This window comes from Podarcis raffonei, chromosome 1 (assembly GCF_027172205.1).
Source record: "Podarcis raffonei isolate rPodRaf1 chromosome 1, rPodRaf1.pri, whole genome shotgun sequence".
NCBI classification, from domain to species: domain Eukaryota; kingdom Metazoa; phylum Chordata; class Lepidosauria; order Squamata; family Lacertidae; genus Podarcis; species Podarcis raffonei.
The window spans coordinates 105,440,174-105,460,914 of record NC_070602.1 but is presented as its reverse complement, the minus strand read 5'-3'; the positions used below and the strand labels follow the sequence as shown (position 1 = coordinate 105,460,914).

Here is a 20,741-nt window from a genome sequence, read left to right as displayed (position 1 = left end):
GTGACCATAACCCAGGTTTAAGGTGACATTTGGTGATTAGATTATATATATGATTTTTTAACACTGACTGATGGGTGTTACAGTTCAAAACAGCTGAAGGGCATCAGGTTGCTTTGTTAGATTAGTCTTTCCTGGAAATTGGTGATACTACAGCAGGATTATAATGCTGAGGTTATACTTCTGTTACTCATAAAGGAAGCAAAATGTACTTGGAAGATCGTTGGCTGAATCTGCATAAAGGTTTTTTCCTGTGGTGTTCTGATTTTGAAGCTATGTGGCATAAAACAGTAACACTGTCATGTGAGGAGCATGTATATTGCAGTATTGAACTCAAAGGTAGGTAGAGGTGCTTGAGGAATTCATTCTCTTGAAATTCTGATATGAACTGTTCTGACTTGATCCACGCCTCCCAATTTAACGTGGAGTTCAGAACGCACTCGTCCCTCAGAGTTCACACGTCTTCAGATTTTGTGATGCAATTTTTGGCTAAATAATAAAAAAGTAAATTCCATAAGGCATATAATAATGTGTATTTGGGGCCAACATGCATTTAGAAAGACGTGTTTTGAAAGAAAATGAAATAAAAATGTTGGTGCAGATTAACACATAACTAACACATAACACATAACTGGAAATGTCCATTCCTAGGCAAGATCATCTTTTTATATATACATTTATTTTGCAGTCTGCAGTTTTGTATTAGAAGCTGCACTTTCTTTATGCCATGTTTGTGCTAATAGAACATCTTCCCGATACAAGTAAACAGGATTCCACCAATCAGATTAGAATAATCACATGTGTAGCAAACTGTTTGCCGCCTCTCTGGTTTATAGCACTTTTTTGTTTTTGTTTAGTCATGTCCGACTCTTCGTGACCCCATGGACCAAAGCACGCCAGGCACTTCTGTCTTAGGTTCCTATGCAATATTTTTCTTTACAGCATTGGCCTTTCCTTTCACTTCCAGGCATATCCGCAACTGAGCGTCCTTTTGGCTTTAGCCCAGCTGCTTCATCAGCTCTGAATCTACTTATACTTGTCCTCTGCTCTTCCCCAGTAGCATGTTGGACGCCTTCCGACCCGAGGGGCTCATCTTCCAGCGTCATAACTTTTGTATGCCTGTTGTCTTTGTCCATGGAGTTTTCTTGGCAGGGATACTGGAGTGGCTTGCCGGTTCCTCCAGGTGGATCGTGTTTGGTCCAAACTCTCCACTATGACCTGTTCATCTTGTGTGCCCTGCTCGGCATAGTTCATAGCTTCTCTGAGTTATTCAAGCCCCTTCGCCACGGCAAGGCAGTGATCCATGAAGGGGGTTTATAGCACTAATCTGTTTTAAATTGGTCTGATCTTAGTAAAGAATGGGCAGCCTGATTTGTTGCTCGCTATCTTAGCAGAGAGCGAAGCTGTGGAGACCTAGAGAGCTAGATCTGCTGTCTTCTTGGAGCAGTTGAAATAATGCAAGAGGCTAGAAGATTGGGCGGAGGCCAGTTCCTAAAGCACAGTTCACCATGCCCTTGAGTTGCTGTTATGAATTCCAGCATCTCAGAGATTCTGGCAGAGGATTCCGTCCTCTGTAGCTCAAGACACCCGACACCAAAGTTGGTCGCATGCAATAGCCACACAAATGCCTGTAAAGTTAGCACAGGTTGTGAATCTTTGAATTTGGATGGGGCTGAGACTTAAGCATCTAGTGTGGTACAAAATAAGTTCATTGGCTCAAATACATAATTATGGGGAAGCCAGAAATTAACACTGGATCCTGGCAACAGTAATTCATGAATTTTTTATTTTTTAGCAGTGGTTTGGAGAATTACAGTGGTACCTCGGGTTAAGAACTTAATTCGTTCTGGAGTTCCGTTCTTAACCTGAAACTGTTCTTAACCTGAAGCACCACTTTAGCTAATGGGGCCTCCTGCTGCCGCTGCACGATTTCTGTTCTCATCCTGAAGCAAAGTTCTTAACCCGAGGTAATATTTCTGGGTTAGCGGAGTCTGTAACCTGAAGCGTATGTAACCCAAGGTACCACTGTATATTAAAATCCTTACATCCACTTCTGGATGCAGCTGTCATTCCCAAGGTTAATTAGGCAGAAAGAATAACTGTTAATTCAGTATGTTACAGTGAAGATAATGCCTTGAGAAGTGGTCACATTAAATTAAAACTGGGTCCCATTTATTTATTTGTTATTTAAAATATTTGCCTTAAAGCCCTTGTACATCACCCCCTATTTCTGATTAGGGTTAACAGAGGGGCCTGTCACTGACAAGCCTGTTCATCCAGATCCAGATTGACAAGGTGCCATTAGTTCAGTTCAGAAAACATGAGTCCAACCCCATGGTTTATAACTCACACCCTGGTTTACCCACCCCCTCACAAACCATGTTTTGTAACCTAACTCGTGTTCAGATGTAATGCCAAAGCGTGATTTGTCTTTCTGTCTGAATGCAGCCATTGTCCGGTGAGGAAAATGCTGAGATTCAAAATCCTTTGGATACCTGTGAAACTAGTTTATGAATGTTTGCTCAGGAGCAACTCCCAAATTGCTCCATAACCGTGTAGTTTGCCTGGTCAACTGTTTTGCAGCGGCAGGGATTGTGTGTACGTGTTACTGAAGCTAAGCAAAGAGTCCTCTTCTGATAAACTTCAGATATGCTGTGGCCTTTGCTCAAGCACAGGCAACCCCTCTGAAAGTTCTGTTTGGATGAACATGAAAAACAGGCAAGTGTGTTGTGCACTGATGAGAGCCTTGGAACCTGCTTTGTATGCTGAACCAGGCCAGTATTTCATAAAAGTAATATTTAATTACCCAGACTGGTAGCATCACCAAATATTTGCTCCAAACTTGCTTATTGAGTATCAGGATACCACATACATGAAGCTGGGAACATTCAGCTTCTGTCCATGGTTGCCTTGGGTTGAGCCACCTGGAAGGACCATAGGTCAATTTAGCTCAGCAAAGCAGACTGATTCGGTACAAGGGAGCTTCCTTTGCTCTTTATGACTTCGTAAACATTCCAAGTAAGCATGCATAGCCAGTGTGGTGTAGTGGTTAACAGCGGTAGTCTCGTAATCTGGGGAACCGGGTTCACGTCTCCGCTCCTCCACATGCAGCTGCTGGGTGACCTTGGGCTAGTCAAACTTCTTTGAAGTCTCTCAGCCCCACTCACCTCACAGAGTGTCTGTTGTGGGGGAGGAAGGGAAAGAAGAATGTTAGCCGCTTTGAGACTCCTTAAAGGCAGTGAAAGGCGGGATATCAAATCCAAACTCCTCCTCTTCTTCTTCTTGATGTTAGAAGCTCTGTGTGTCTCTTTAAAAGCCCAACCCCTTTTAAATGTGCATTAGTGGAAAATCTCCCCATTACTCCCAGTAGCCCCTTCATCTTCCCTCCTCTCCTGTATGATGTTGCAAGCAATACCCTACAGAATGATGCTGTTTGAACCAGGGGCAGGGAACCTGTTGGGGAAGGTCCATAGATAGCTCAGTGGTAGAGCATTTGCCTTGCATGCAGAAGGTTCCTGGTTCAATCCCTGACATCTCCAGGTAGTGCCGACAATGGCCCCTGTCTGAAACCTGGGGAGCCACATTTAGTGAGCTTCAGTAAGGAGCTAGATGGGACAGCTGTCTGACTTGGCGTAAGGAAGTGCTGCCTTGTTGATTCTCCTGGACTTCTCAATGGCTTTTGACACCATCAGCCATGAAATCCTTCTGAATAGGTTAGGTGTGGAAGGCATTGCTTGGCAGCAGTTCCATTCCTGCCTGAATGACTGTTTCCAAAAGATGGCACTGGGAGATTACTGCTCGACCCTTGACTGTCATGCTTTTGAATTCTGCTGGGTTCTGTTATTTCTCCCATGCTGTTTTAACATCTACATGAAGCAACTGGGATAGCTCAACCAGAGATTTGTCCGAGGCATTGGCAGTATGTGGATGATGCTTTATTGCTCATCAGACTGGTGACTCAGGAGAGGGCATTTTGTGGCAGCCCTTAAACTGTCAGGCTCCCTCTCCACAGGCGTGTGGCTAACATCTTCACTGCGTAGCAATTGCCATATGCTAAAAGTGGACCTCTTTAACCTGGTCTTTGACCATTATGGTTTTCTGTTTCATGGGCCCCACCTCTTTTACTGGATTTCTACTCTACTATTCCATATGGAATGGGGTTGCTTATTTTATCATTGTAACGGCTTTATCTGTTTTTATAACTGTATATGGTCTTCTGTTGTTGTAAATTGCCCTGGGACCTTAAGATGAAGGCAGGTAAGTAAATGAATGAGGATCTTTTGTCAGCTTTGTCTAATATGCCAGCTGCAACCTTACCTGGGTGAGAATAGCTTGGCCACAATTACCCATGCTTTCCTCACTTCCTGTTTAGACTAATGCAGTGCGTTGTACATGGGGCTGCCTTTAAAAACAGTCAGGAAACTGCATTAATCCCCAAAGAGCAAAACTGGTACTGGGCAGTTTAACCACATTACACCTATGTTTTTGTCAGCTGAGCTGTAGAGCTGCAGTTGGCCAAGTAGTATTTTTATCCTTTAAAACCTTAAAAGGCTTGGACCAGGTAACCTGAAAGATCTTCTCCCACATATACTTACCCAAACCTTAAAATCCTCCAGTAGGGCCTCCAAGTGCTATCTCAGGCTTTGGTGAAGAAATGGGTTTATAGTAAAACTTCAGAATATCCTTCTACGGCTGCAACCCTAAACATACTTGCTAGGGAGCAAGTCTCACTGAGATATTTCTGTGTAAACAGGCTTACCTTGTAAATTCACTTAAAGTTTTATTGTTAGTGCTTCAAGCCAGGGGTCTGCTTTAACATGCGCATATTAAAAGCACTATTGTGTACTAATATGTTTTTCTGCTAGTAATTGAAATTGGATTACTATTGCTTTATGTCATATATTGGTTGCTTTTAATTTACCTTGCCCTTCAAAGGGCTGTTTTCAACTGCTTAGCAACCAAATTTCCTATTCCATTGCTTAAAAGTGGTCTTCATTAGCAGAACATGGTCAGTGATTCATTCAGTACTTCAAATCCATCAGGCAGATATTGGATCACTCATCTGGTTGCAAGTTAATTTATAAACAGCTTCTGTTTTTGAACCCTAAATAACTGGGTAGGTATTTAAATAAGAGCTGGAAGACCTGTTTTGTTTACCGTTGTCCATTAGTGGCCTGAGTTAGTCACCAGGAGATTTTATGTATCCTAATTCATAAGCTGTAAACATGGTGATGGTGCAATTTTTCCTTTAGTTTTGGCCAGACTTTGATCATTCCACAGTTTGGCTTTATTGAGCTGTTAACTTTTTTTATTGTATTTCCAGCATAGTTCATGAGTTTATCCTCATCAGACTTTTGTTGCCTCTGATGACCTGTCATTGAGTATCACGATGTAGTGTTAAAAATAAATTTTCTGTGTAATAGACAGAACATTCTGTTTCCCAGGATTTCTTCCGCCCCACCCACCTCCAGACAGAGGCATTATCTCTTGATCAAATTCTCAGGGGACTGGTGTCTGAAATCCTAAGCAAGTTTACTCAGAAGTAATCCGATTAAAATAAGTGGCCCTTCCTTCCAAGTAAACATCCTGGGCTATAAGGAAGCAGCAAAGGCTATTATTTCTAACATGGTGAAAATGTAATCTCCACTGATGCAATATTTGAGGATACTATAGACACAGTTATGGATGAATACCACCACTGATGGATCAAACTGCAGACCCATTTTGTTCAGCAGTTGTTCAACAATATGCTTCCCACAGTAAGAACATCAGAGCCCTTCAAGTTAGACCAGGCTAGCCTGCAAGCAGGGTATGAGCACAACAGCACTCTTTTGACACTCCCTAGCAACTGGTCTTCAGAGTCACATAGCCTCTGGAACTGGCGTGGGGAGAGTAATATAACTTCCATGACCCGTAAGCACTGATAGCCTTATAGTCCATGAATTTACCTAATTCTCTTTAAAAGATGGCCAAATCGGTGGCCATTTCTGGCTCTTGTGCAAGCGAATTCCATCGTTTAGCTATGCAGTGCATGGAGAGAAAAAACTAGAGAGAGACATTGCACATACCTTTGTAAACCAAGAAAATCTTTAATAAAAATGCATTTTAAAAAACCTATGCGGTGCGTGAGGAATTGCTTCCTTTTGTCAAAAAAAAATAAAAAAAAATCCTTCCAGTAGCACCTTAGAGACCAACTAAGTCAGTTCTTAATCTCCCACCATTCAGTGTCATTGGATGTCCCCAAGTTCTAGCGATATGAGAGAGGGAGAAAAAAACAACATTTTCCCATCCACTTTCCCCAAACCAAGCATTGTTTTATACACCTGTATTGTATCACCCCTTATTTGCCTCTTTCTACAAAAGCCTTCCTGGGATAGCTCAGCTGGTAAAGCATGACACTCTTAACTTCAGGGTCGTGGGTTTGAGCCCCACATTGGGCAAAAGATTCCTGCATTGCAGGGAATTGGACTAAATGACTCTTGCGGCCCCTCCCAATTCCATGACTCCATGATTCCACACAACCTATCCACAAAATGGAGTTGCCTCAACCCCAGGGTCTTTTTTTCTGAATATCCTTTTTGAGGTGAGGTGAACAGAACTGTAGACAGTATACCACGTGTGGCTGCAACCTATAATATTGGTCGTTCTGATTTTCAGTTCTTTTCCTAATGATCCAAACCAGGCTAAAAAAGTGTTACGTTTTTGTTTACAAAGCTCTAAACACATTGTGCTTTTCCAGGTAAGCATTCCATGCACGGCACATCAGGTTGACACATACTATGTGTCCACTGACCATGTCGCATGATCATGCCAGCATGGCACCCATCTGGTGTACTAATGCCATGTGTAAATACGTTGACGCATGTGATAAGCACATTGGAAACGTGACAGGGACCCCCTTCATGCAAAGGCGGCGAAAAAGCAGTGTAACTGTGCCACTGCTCTAAAGCCATGCAGTTTCTCTGGCCCTGCTCTGACATCCACACATGGAGCATGTAGATTTCCCTTTCCTAGACCCCTGCACTCAACACATGGTTGAGTGGTGTGGCATCCTTACCTCTTCAGCATGTGGATAGACTCTCCTTCCTATGAAGGGGACTAAGGTGTCAGTGGGAAGATCTCTGCTCATGTCCCATGCACATTAGACCTCTGTTGATAAGCTTATCAGTGATGACATTCCGCCCACTGAGTGGTTTGTTTACAGAAGCTGAGTGCTTGGCAGCACACAACAAAGAAATTGGCTAAATTGAGGGCAGTAGGTGTCACCTCATCACACTGTATTCTGCAGCCAAATTTTAACCGGGTCCTTTTGATCCCTCCTTTGTTCTGCCTTAATTTGTTGTGCTTTTTTTTACAAGAAGCAAGCGCTCTTCTGATTGTTCTATGCTGCTGTGAAATAGAAATTTACACACACACACCAGAAATGTTCACTAGATGCATGTATGTAGCTATCTGATCTGGTTTAAAAAAGACTTGCGTCCTGAACCTGTGATGTAATTTATTTGCACAGTAGCTGTCCAAAGAAGAGGGAGAGGCCGCTTAGCCAATTCTGTGTCAATAGGCTGGCCCAATAGGCATCACCAAAAAAAGAGGACACACATTTCCATAAGCCAAGCTATAGGCATAGATGCAAATTCAGAAACCATTATTGTCAGCTAAGTAGAAATGAAACACTTGCCCTACTCTTGCTCCCCCCCCCTTTAAGGCTCTTTATCTGTAAAGCAGACTTGGAATGGATGGCTTTTTGCGGACCTAACCATGTGAACATGCATCCTACTTTACAGAGGATTAACTGCCATTGAGCTCTTCCATGCCAGAACTGACCTCTTGTATTAGTTGCCATTTTGAACATATCTAGACTCTTACACATTCGCCTTTTGTTTGAACTGCCTTCCCCCCATTTTGTGTCACATCTTATAGGCCCCATTTCTTCGCTTGCAGTGGAAGCATTGGACTTTTTCTGTGCTTCTGGCATAAAATGACAACCTCCAGGCTGTGTGGGGAGAAGCCCATGGTCCGGCCCTTCCCCACCACAGCACCACCCCTCTGAAACTTGGGATAATACTGCTTGTGGGGTGTGGGTGTGTATGTATGTGTGGAGTTGCACCATAGGCTCCTGGGACTTGTCAGATTATTCCAGTCACTTTGGAAAAGCATGACAAAGAGATACCTGTATTAATTCTTTGTAAAGTGCTTAGCAGAAGTTTAAGCACTGGTGAATTGATGTTGATGAGGAGTGAAGACTTTGGAATCACCTGGGTCAAGTCCACATCAAGCATTTATAACCCTTTAACAATCGTTGCAAAGAATACTGTGTGTGTGGTTTGGGAGCTGCACGTCCTGGGTTGTAAAGACTGCAGAGAGAATAATTGGGTGCACTCTTCCCACCTTAGATCAAATCTATTCTGTCAGGTGCCATTTGAAAGCTGCAGAGATAGCACAGGATTGTACGCACCCTGAAAATGATCTCTTTCAGCTTCTGCCTTCTGGAAGAAGGTATAGGGTTATAAAGACCAGGACTAGCTGCCTGAGAAACAGTTTCTACCCAAATGCAATTCTGGTTATAAAAGCAGTATAAGGGGTCTCTATTGTATATTTTAAAATGGGGTTTCAGAGTTTTTAGGGGTTTTTGAATGTCTTATGTAGATTTTCAATTTCATTGTTCTGTATGGGACAATGATAATAAAGATATTGTATCGTATCGTGTCAAACTGTAGTTTGCCCCCCCCCCCCCCGAGCTACAATTCCAAGCTGCTTTAACACACTATAGTTCCCAAGTTTTTTCAGGGAAACCATGCGCTTTAAACATACGGTATGGATGTGACCATGGAGTTCGATAACCAAGACAGCTACGTTCTCAACTTTCTCAATATAATGTCAATCCTTGTTGTCACTTCCAGTTTTTTTTTAAAGTACATTTACATGCTTCTTTGAGAGCATAGTGGATTTGACAGATTTTGGTTTGTGTCTTTTTAAGGTCCAGAGGCTGCAAGGAAATCAAAGCTGGGCCCTGTGGAACTGACAGTGGTTATAACTGTACCAGTATGTGTCTTGTCTATAGCTTTAATGCTGACTCTGTGCACACATCAAGGCAACAACTGCAGATTCAGGAAGAAAAGAAGACAAAACATTGAAGAGCCTCTGTCGGAATGCAGTCTGGTGAACCCAGGGAAGACTCTCAAAGATCTGATTTTTGATATGACGACGTCAGGTTCTGGATCTGGTATGTGAGTGTGCGCTGTGGATTCTGTTGGAATTTCCCATGATGTGTAGCAGGTTAAGGTAATATTCCAAGAGGCACAGTGCTAAAAAATCTCTCTGGAAGAGCCTGAAAATGGGAAGCCAAGGGGGTGAGGCATAATCCTGATATTTGGAAGTGCAAGTAGAAAAAATGCTTTTAATCTGGTGTCTGTTACGCAGCTGCATTGTGTTTACAGCTATGCAAAGAACAGGTGTCACAGCTAGACATTAAAAATGCAAACCAAATAGTTTATTGTATTAACCGAAGGCCATAGCAACATTAAGAATCAATATTGCATAATGACTGGGGCAGTTTTGTGTAGCTTCTCTGTTAGAGTGAGGCATGCCTTCTTCTCAAGATGTATTTCATGCAGTCTGTTTCATAAAAGACATGCATGCACATGAAACCATCTGGAGAATGTTACTCTTTCCCAACACATGTGTGAATATTCAAATAAGTAACATGGGGGAAAAACACCCTGAAATGCAGTTAGTAAGGCTGCTGCTTAGAATTGGTGTACTATGTGTAAAAATTATGTGCCCCCCCCGCATGATAAAACTTCTGACGTTCCAGGTAAGAGTTCCCTGAAAGGTGATGATGGCTTTAGAAATATTCATCTGACTTCAGCTTGCTTACTTACTTACTTTGCCAAACCTTTATTAGGCATTACAAATACCGTATTTTTCGCACCATAGGACTTGCACCATAGGACGCACTTTTTCCCCTCCAAAAATGAAGGGGAAATGTGTGTGTGTCCTATGGTGCGAATGCAGGCTTTCGCTGAAGCCTGGAGAGTGAGAGGGGTCGGTGCACACCGACCCCTCATGCTCTCCAGGCTTCGCACACCTCTCCGCAAGCAGCGGGAGCCCAGCGCTGGGCTCCCGCTGCTTGCGGAGAGTTGCCTGCATGCTGAAGCCTGCGCATGCTGAGCTCAGCGCGTCCAGGCTTCGCAGACCTCTCCGCAAGCAGCGGGAGCGCTCCCGCTGTTTGCGGAGACTTGCCTGCATGCTGAAGCCTGCGCGCACTGAGCTCAGCACGTCCAGGCTTCGCGGACCTCTCAGCAAGCAGTGGGAGCGCTCCCACGGCTTGCAGAGAGCTGCCTGTTTGGGGGCTGGGGTCGGGGGAAGCTCGAGCTTCCCCCGCCCCAGCCCCGCGCCTGGGGGGGAAATAATTTTTTCCCCTTTATTTCCCCCCCAAAAAACTGGGTGCGCCCTATGGTCTGGTGCGCCCTATGGTGCGAAAAATACGGTAGGTAAAGGTAAAGGGACCCCTGACCATTAGGTCTAGTCGTGACCAACTCTGGGGTTGTGGCGTTCATCTTGCTTTATTGGCTGAGGGAGCCGGCGTACAGCTTCCGGGTCATGTGGCCAGCATGGCTAAGCCGCTTCTAGCGAACCAGAGCAGCTCACGGAAACACCGTTTACCTTCCCGCCGGAGCGGTACCTATTTATCTACTTGCACTTTGATTTGCTTTTGAACTGCTAGGTTGGCAGAAGCAGGAACCGAGCAACGGGAGCTCACCCCGTCGCGGGAATTCGAACCGCCGACCTTCTGATCGGCAAGTCCTAGGCTCTGTGGTTTAATCCACAGCGCCACCGCATTACAAATACAGGCCATCATAAAACATCCATATATAAAATTTTAAAATATACACAGATAAACAGCCATGTACAAATATGTAATAAAGAGGATTTTCATTGGAGTTTCTTCCCGCTAAATATTGCCATTCACCACTCTGAGAGATACTATTTACTTCAGCATATTCTGTGTCTTTCTCCACTGAGAGCTAAAGTTTGCCAGGGAAAAAGTGCCATCTTTGATATTCTGAGCAATATCTGACCGCAAGCCAAATGGGGAAGAGGTTGAAGACTTGTCAAGCTATAGCAGCCGAAGTCTCTGCAGCATTTCCAGACTATTCTTCATATGTCTGCGAAAGACAAATGTTTTGGCTTCAAAGGTCAGGTCCATGCTGACAATTCCTGGGTGTTTCCAGAAACTTTAAAACTGTTTTGAAATAAGTGTAGATTTAGATTAATCTTCTTGCTTAACACCATGCCTTATGTGAAGTGAAGACACTGGGGCTGAAATCTAATTTCTTCCAAGCAGAGTGTCCTGAAGTCCTGGCCTTAGACAGGGCTGATCTATCAATTGTTCACAAAACAGAAGTGATGGTACTCATGTCATTGTTATCTGATATCTTTGAACAGTGCCGTTGTCATTCTCAGGGACTACTTTTATTTTCCATCTGTAAGGTTATGACATTATCCCCCAAGTTATCTAATAATCAAGGGTTAAATCTGCTGTTGGTAATTCATTCTCCTTTTTTAGTGTTTCACTCTCAGGAGGGCCAGATCAAGTTTGCTTCTGAGGTGAGACTATGCCTGTGGGCTGCTAGTTGGCCCTGTTGCCCTTGGCCCTTGGCCCTGTTGCCCTTGGGTTGAAAAGCAGGGGTCATCCACCTTTTTGGACCAGTGGCATATTTCAAATTTTGAGAGAGTGCTGGGGGCACCAGTCACAAAATAGCTGCTATGAGGAAAGCATGGCATAACACAAAATGGTTGCCACGGGGAACGTGGCATAACACAAAATTTGGGACGGCCACAACTGATAACCTTATTCTTAATATGAGATATCAGCTATGACCTTCTGGTCCTGACTGAGAAGATCCCATGATATTGATTTTTTTACACACACACACACAGTCGCTGTGTGATAGCCACAACAAGCATTCCTCAGTACCAGAAAGCCCATTTTGGATCCAATCCTGTTGGCACTTGCCATCTGGGTTTGCTATTAGATGGATAGATAGATAGATTGCAACCAAAGAGCAATCCAGCTGTACCAAAAACAATGGGAGTTTTGTCACTGATTACAAGAAGATGTGGATTTCACAAATTGGAGATTGCCTCTGCGTATATATTGCACGTATTGTAGAGCAGTGGTAATTATTGGAGGGAGGGTTAAGAAAACGTTTTAATGCTTGTATTTCTTTTGTTAGGCTTGCCTCTGCTTGTCCAAAGAACAATTGCAAGAACAATAGTTCTTCAGGAAATAGTAGGAAAGGGTCGATTCGGCGAAGTCTGGCGTGGAAAATGGTGCGGAGAAGACGTGGCTGTGAAGATCTTTTCCTCGAGAGACGAAAGGTCTTGGTTTCGTGAAGCAGAAATCTACCAGACCATTATGCTGAGGCATGAAAATATCTTGGGTTTTATTGCTGCTGACAACAAGGGTATAGTACTTCCACACCGTTTCACAATGTTTGCCCTGTGCTAGATTAGCCCCGTGTTGTTATATTCTTTAAGGAAGCCTGGTTTATTATGATTTGGATGATGTGATGCCAAGTGTAGTCCCACTCTGTTATACTCCTGTACATGCCTCCCCACCCCTGAGATCTTCATTGTAGGCACTTTCCAGGATTCCCTCACCAATGGAGGTTCAGTAGTTATAAAGAGAAAAGGCTTTCCCTGTGCATGTATCTTAAACATGGCAATCTCTCCCAAGGGGAGAACTGCTTGTATCGAAATAATAATAATAATAATAATAATAATAATAATAATAATAAATAATAAATAATAATTTATTATTTATACCTCGCCCATCTGGCTGAGTTTCCCCAGCCACTCTGGGTGGCTTCCAATCAAGTGTTAAAAACAATACAGCATTAAATATTAAAAACTTCCCTAAACAAGACTGCCTTCAGATGTCTTTTAAAAAGAAGATAGCTGCTTATTTCCTTCACATCTGAAGGGAAGGCGTTCCACAGGGCGGGCGCCACTACCGAGAAGGCCCTCTGTCGGGTTCCTCATAACCTCATTTCTCACAATGAGGGAACTGCCAGAAGGCCCTTGGTGCTGGATCTCAGTGTCTGGGCTGAATGATGGGGGTGGATACGCTCCTTCAGGTATACAGGACCGAGGCCATTTAGCGCTTTAAAGGTCAGCACCAACACTTTGAATTGTGCTTGGAAACGTACTGGGAGCCAATGCAGATCTCTCAGGACCGGTGTTATGTGGTTCCAGTGGCTACTCCCAGTCACCAGTCTAGCTGCTGCATTCTGGATTAATTGCAGTTTCCGGGTCACCTTCAAAGGTAGCCCCATGTAGAGCACATTGCAGTAGTCCAAGCGGGAGATAACTAGAGCATGCACCACTCTGGCAAGACAGTCTGCAGGCAGATATCCTCTATGCACGGGGCTTTTGGCAGGAGATCTGGTTTGATTTGCTGTATTTAGTTTCTCCCCCACTAATTTCCATGGGTGGTGGCTTTTAGCACTGCCCTTGGTGCTGTTATTAGTATTGCTTGCCACTGAGGTGCTGTTAGTGTGTCTCATCAGTGTGTTTAACAGTGTGTGAGCATTTGATTTTTAATTTAATGTCTTTATGGTGTTCCTTGTTATTTATTTATTACATTTATATCCTGCCTTTCCTCTAAGGGGCTCAAGGCAGCATATCACATATGTTCCCCTTTGATCTTCACAATAGCCCTGTGAGGTAGTTTGGTCTGAGAAAGGGTGAGCAAGGATTTGAATCTGTCTCTCCATGCTCTCAGTCCAACGCTCTGATCACTACAGCACACTGGCACGAGACACTATATTGGATGCCAAACAATTATAGAAACATATAATTTAAATTAAATGCGAGAGCATGGGAATCGAGACTTGATTGTTTTGGTTTCCACAGAACTGTAGTTCTACATTCTGCTGGGAACATTTTAAATGGTTTATAGCAACCCACTTAATTAGAAAACAGGTGTGAAGACAAGGGTACCATTCCAGATTTTGGCAGAGGGTGGGGGGGACAAGTAGTTTAATTATAATTATTTATTAATATGTATACCTCTGAATGCCGAAATATTACAAAATATAGAAACCAATCACACAGCATTTTTAAAATACATACATTAAACATACAAAAGGATTAAAATACATAATAAAGCAATCTCACTAAAGTATTGAAATATCAGTGTCCATCATTAAAATATGTTTGTAGTGGGGCAAGGAAAAGAGATTTAGGAAGGTCGGAAAGTCTATTTTTGGTTACATTTAAAGTTAAATTGCAAAACAAACAACTATCTGTCCGTATTTTAAGTCCATTCATTGTGGTACTTGGCATTTTTGAATACATCATTATAGCTTTCACAATGCAGCATGCTGTTAAGCCCATTGATTTCAAAGGACAAGGATGCTTGCCTTTGTGGGGATAATGAGTATAGAAGTAATTCTCTGATCTGATTCAGGTGTGGAATAATTGCAACTTGAGGTGTAAGGCAGTGCCCATTACTAAAGGGTGCCATGCATTATGGTTATTAATCTTGCACAATATTATTATATTATCCGTTTTCCAAACTTGAACTCTTGGAGCTCATTTGTAATTTCTGTTCTTTCATACTTTTTAATCCTATGCTGGTGCTTGCCTCACATTTTCCAGCAATCATATGACTGCTGACCCAACTATCCGAGATACTTTACTAGAATATGCAGCTAGTTGTAGCTGTAGTTTCCTATCGGAGGTGGAAAAAACTAGCATCCATTCTCTTGAAAACCTTAGGAGACACCACACACATGCCCTATAAAAAAAGGCATATCAACAGATTTTTAAAGATATTTTCAAAACAGATAATTAGTATAGGTGACATTCCTCATTGACAATTCAGGTCCTGTTGAGGACTCAAGCAAATGAGACAGATGGGCTGCAGGCAGCTCAAGAGTTCAGCCTTGAAACTTCCTCCTCTTCTTCTAATGACAAGTGGATCTTTACCAGTGATTTCCTTGCTATGTGGCTTACAAAATAAGATTTGCAACACAGTCCTATGCATGTTCACTTGGAAATAAGCCCCCACTGTCTTCAGTGGGACTTATGCCCTAGTAAGTGTGTTGGAGATTGCAGCTTTTTAGTGTGAAATTCCATTCTGGCATGAATTAAACTTTTCCTACAGTGTACAGTTCTGGTTGCTTCATCTTAAAAAGGATATTGTAGAGTTGAAATGGGGTCAGAAAACAGCAACCAAAGGGGGATGGAGAAATTCTGTTGTGAGGAAAGGTTAGAACATTTGCAACTTCTTTGTTTAAGGAAGAGCGATGTGGGGACACGACACGGTGTGGAGAAAGTGATTAGAGGAACGTTTTTCTCCCTGTCTCATAATATTAGAATTCGGGATCATCCAATGAAGCAGAATGTTGAGAGGTTCAGGGCAGCCCAAAGAAAGTCCTTCTTCACACAATGCATAGTTAACCATGAAGTTTGTTCCCGCAAGAAGTTGTGATGGCCACCAGCTTGGATGGCTTCAAAAGAGTATGAGACAAAATTTGTGGAGAAGGGGAAGGCTACCAAGGCCGCTGGCCATATTCACTTTGTTCTCCCTCACTGTCGGAGGCCGTGGGCCTTTCTCTAAATGCCACTTTATGGGGATCAGAGTGCTCTTGTACTCATGTCCTGCATTTGGGCTTCCCATAAGCATCTCACTGGTCACTGTGAGAACAGGATGCAAGACTAGATGGGCCTTGGGCCTGATTCGGCAGGGCTCTTCTTATGTTCTGTATTGCCAAATATTCTGTTGCGAAAATAAATGGGCCTTGCAAAACGACTACCTTTAGAAAGTATTTTCACCTTTGAGGGTTGCTGTGCTCTACTGCTACTTATTGTTAAATGCAGTTATGTCTCTCCACAGATAATGGGACTTGGACTCAGCTGTGGCTTGTCTCAGAATACCACGACCAAGGTTCTTTGTTTGACTACTTAAACAACAACACTGTAACAGCCAACGGCATGATCAAGATGACATTTTCCATAGCGAGTGGCTTAGCCCATCTTCACATGGAGATCGTTGGCACTCAAGGTAATGTGTTCATGTTTATGCAGTTACCTTCACATTAAGCTCACTTCGGGCAGAAGATGACTTGGATGGATGTTGAAGAAGTGAATGAACCAGGATTTGTTTGACTTGTGATTATTTCTGCCCCTTTCTCTGGCATCTTTGTGTATTAAATGAGCACAGTACATTTGGTAGATACATGTTTACAAAAAATCCCAACGCTTTTAATATAAATGAGGGAGTGGGTGCCTAAATATTAATATTAGTGTGGAAATTGCCTTCCACTCCCCTCTCCCCTGCACAAAATTTTAATTTACATTGAAGAAGTGGGGAGAGGTATGTGGATGTGAAGCAACTGTGTTTGTAGGAATGTTTAGGGAGGCAGAAGAGGAAATATTGTTTTCTAATATTCTTCCTAACTTGCATGCAAGTTCCTTTACTTAGCAGAGTTTTACATTCCCCCTTTTAAACACACAGCAGATAGCAGGTTGCAGACTTGTCTAAGCCTCTTACTATTAGATTCCTGGTATGTCCCCTTATATCCCTCTTCATAGAATAAAAACGCCACAATCTTGGCTTAGTTTACTCACATCATCAGTTCACAGTTGGATCCCTGAAGGCAGACTTAGTTACAAAGTATATACGTGTGGATTTATCCCATATAGGGATAATCCCAGTGTTCCCTGTTGGCAGCCAACAGAGCATTTCTAGCTAAAAAGCTTCTCCAACGATGGAGGAAGTCAAAGAGAGAGAGTGTGCTGCGTGACTTGCCCTTTTGTTACCTGGACAGGTAAAGGTCACATGCAAAGGAAGTATGCCCCAGCCAGGAGGAAACAGGAAGTTTTCAACTGGCTGAGCCCAACATTTCCCCTGCATGTCCACTCTAGGAAAACAAGGAATGTTGTACTTGACTGCTACTTATGTATCACATCCCATAGTATTGATAGATACATGCATGTAAAGGGAATTGTGTGTGGTGTGTAGGGTGACTCTGGCTGTGTGTGTGTGTGAGAGAGAGAGTGAGAGAGAGAGTGAGAGAGAGAGAAATAATCTTAAGATCATCATTACTCCCCCTCCCCCTCCCCTTCTTAAGACAGCAAAATAGAGTTTGTGTGCATTGTTCTAGCCCCACCTGCTGCTGGCATTACCCTTCGATGGAAAAAAGCTTCCCCAGCCCTGCTGTCAAGGATAGGGTGATAAACTTTTGAGTGTTAAAACAAGAGCTGAAAAAAAGTCGTATGAGCAGAAGACATTACTTCTGAATTTTTGTGGCTTACATTTACATACATGCAATGAACGTTTCTGTTAAACATATCAGTGGGTAATGTAAAGACATTGTGGGCATATTTTTTGTGCTTCGCAGGCAAACCAGCCATTTCCCACAGAGATCTGAAATCTAAAAACATTTTAGTCAAAAGGAATGAAACCTGTGCCATTGCTGACCTGGGACTGGCTGTCAAGCATGACTCTCTGTTGAACACAATTGACATACCTCAGAATTCTAGAGTGGGAACCAAGAGGTAAGTCAGTATGCTTGTAATAAATATTTTACACCCAAGAGGGTTGAGCTGGAACTCTAAATGCATATGGCAAAAAAAACCCCAAAACCTTTCCCCCTGTGAAATGTCTCCCCATCCCCAGTTTGTTTCAGAGATATTTGAAGGGGCTGGTGAAACGGGGTGAAATATGTTTCGCGGTCTCATTGCCCTCACTCAGATTTGTCCACACGACATGCGGCAACATGTGTAACTAGGCAAATGAGAATCAAGATACCAGTGGCCAAGAATCCTTCAAAAATTAATGTATTACTCAAGTCTCACTGCATATCTGCCTTTATTACGGCCAAATGACACATTGCAAAATATGTGTATGTTACTGCTGTGCGTGCATGCATGATTTCTTTTAAAATAGCAGCCACTGAGGGCAGGGACAGGACAATCAGGTAGGGTGGAATTAACCCTTTCCCCCACACCAAGTTCCCCTCAAAGAAAAGCTGTAGTGTGCCAGTCGGAGCTTCCCTCCTGACAGGCCCATCTCTGGAGCTGCTTTGTTAAAAGAAAGGGAAAAACTCATGCAGTGCTAAACAGCAGGTTAATGCAGCTTGCAGTTTGCCCTCACTATTTCCTGTGCTGTGGAGGGCAGGGGGAGAAGCAAATAAACCAGGATTCCTGCAGTTGCTTAAAGATGACTTGAGCTCAAGGTTTGCTTTACTGTGTCATCTGAACCCAATCTCATGGACAAACCATAAGCTGTAAGTCATAGGAAAAACCTTAGTTTTGCACATGGTTAATTTGGAGAGAGCTAACGCATGAGCCCAGGTTCAGACAATACACTAAGTCAAGTCATGGCTTAGTTCAGCACAGTACCACCGTAGAACTGCCAGGTACAAGTGAAGTGGCCTCTTTGGCAGCCATGGTGTGATGTACAAACTAGGCAGTACTGTTCTGATGGTCTACTGAATGTGCACAGGTCCAAGGGGTCCGGATCAGTTATTGAGATCCTGCCTCCCTCTTTAATCTTTTCATAATAAATAAATAAATGTTGATCTCATGAGAAGTGCTGAAGACCAACTCCCAGGAATTGGGAGACCTAACAAGAATGCCTCGAATCTTCTGCTTTCTCTCAAACAAGTTCAGTGTTCTAAAAATACCACATTTGTGTTTCATTTTTATTTGTTGTCCCTTAATTTTAATCCTAGCTAACTAACCACACCCCTTTCTACCTCTTTTGGTATCTGTATTTGACAGGTACATGGCTCCAGAAATACTTGATGACACGATGAACATAAGTATCTTTGAGTCCTTCAAGCGTGCAGATATCTACTCTCTTGGGCTGGTGTACTGGGAGATATCCCGAAGATGCTCAGTTGGAGGTATAACCTATGTCTCTCTCTTTTTAATGCTCCAGACCCCTGCCATTGTGTTTTAAAACTATTCTTAGATAGCATAAAAACAGGGACATGTTTCATCCTGTTTGCTTGGCACTCAGTGCGGTTTCCAACACAGGAATAGGGTTGTGGAAGTATGTGTTACACATGGGAAGAAGGGTCTCACACTATGACTAGGGAGCAGAGCTCTGCTGCTGTAGCATCACATGTGACTAGCTGTACCAATGCAGGCATCTGAAGAAGATCCCCTTTGCTTGCGGGGATGGGGGTGCTTTGTGTCCTAGACATGCAGTGGTACCTCGGGTTACAGACACTTCAGGTTACAGACTCTGCTAACCCAGAAAAAGTACCTCAGGTCAAGAACTTTGCTTCAGGAGGAGAACAGAAATCAGGTGGCGGCAGCAGGAGGCCCCATTAGCTAAAGTGGTACCTTAGGTTAAGAACGGACCTCCATAACTAATTAAGTTCTTAACCCGAGATACCACTTTAGTGTGATGCTCCCTCACATGAATAATACCTAAAGACAGGGTGTGTTTTTTCCCCCTGGCACCTCTCAGTTGTGCACCATTGCCATTATAAAAAAAGAAGGGCCGCTCTTATTTTCTAGACAAATAACACTGTTTATAAAGGCGGCTTATGAGTGACTGAAATAATCAGTGAGGAGGAAAGGAATAGTGGGGAGACTGGAGAATAGGAAATTGCACAACTGGTACTTTATTTAATTTTAAGAACATATACCTTCTTTCACCAGGTAAGTGGCTTACAAAATCTAGCATTGTAATAAGGGATGCGGGTGGCACTGTGGGTTAAACCACAGAGCCTACGACTTGCCGATCAGAAGGTCAGCGGTTTGAATCCCCGCGACGGGGTGAGCTTCCATTGCTCGGTCCCTGCTCCTGCCCACCTAGCAGTTCGAAAGCACGTCAAAGTGCAAGTAGCTAAATATGTACTGCTCCGACGGGAAGGTAAACGCCGTTTCCGTGCACTGCTCTGGTTCGCCAGAAGCGGCTTAGTCATGCTGGCCACATGACTCGGAAGCTGTACGCCGGCTCCCTCAGCCAGTAAAGTGAGATGAGAGCCGCAACCCCAGAGTCGGCCACGACTGGACCTAATGGTCAGGGGTCCCTTTACCTTTAATAACAGAAGAGCATTGAGTTGCAAATATCATATGTATAAAATGCAACTATAAAGAGAACATTGATCCTTGGTTGAAGGGCAGTACAGTGGTGCCTCGCATGACGAAATTAATTCGTTCCGCAAGTTTTTTCTTCTTGCGAGTTTTTCGTCTTGCGAAGCACAGTTTCCCATAGGAATGCATTGAAAATCAATCCTATGGAAACCGCCTTCAGACCAGGTCCGGGGACAGTCTGTCCCCCGACCTCTTCTGAAGGCTGGGGGGGGGGACAAGGGCTTTTCTTCCCACCGCCAGCCTTCAGAAGGCTGTTCTGAAGGCTGGCGGTGGGAAGAAAAGCCCTTCTCCCCACCTCCCACCCCGCAAGCTCCGGGGACAGGAGGGCTTTCCTCCCGACCGCCAGCATTTTAAAAGCCCCCGGGACAGCGGAGACTTCTCCGCTGTCCCGGGGCGATTTTAAAATGCTTGCGAGCGCCCCTTCAGCCTTCGCTGCCGACCCCCAGCATTTTCAGATCGCCCCGGGACAGCGGAGAAGTCTCCGCTGTCCCGGGGCTTTTAAAATGCTGGCGGGCGGCAGCGCAGCATTCGCTGCCGCCCGCCAGCATTTTCAGATCGCCCGGGAAGGTCGGCGGGGGGAGCAAAGGTCCAGGACCTCTTCTGAAGGCCGGCGGAGA

The 20,741-nt window shown here is 43.7% G+C and overlaps 1 protein-coding gene across 1 annotated transcript in view; it reads left to right on the top strand.

Annotated features, from left to right (window-relative positions):
- ACVR1C (activin A receptor type 1C) overlaps positions 1-20,741 on the top strand; it is a 51,358-nt gene that overhangs the window by 25,589 nt on the left and 5,028 nt on the right. Inside the window, exons 3-7 of the mRNA XM_053407373.1 lie at positions 8,975-9,220; positions 12,237-12,467; positions 15,905-16,072; positions 17,412-17,568; positions 18,796-18,920. Of these exons, the coding sequence (XP_053263348.1) occupies positions 8,975-9,220; positions 12,237-12,467; positions 15,905-16,072; positions 17,412-17,568; positions 18,796-18,920 (927 nt within the window). The remainder of the gene's footprint in view (positions 1-8,974; positions 9,221-12,236; positions 12,468-15,904; positions 16,073-17,411; positions 17,569-18,795; positions 18,921-20,741) is intronic.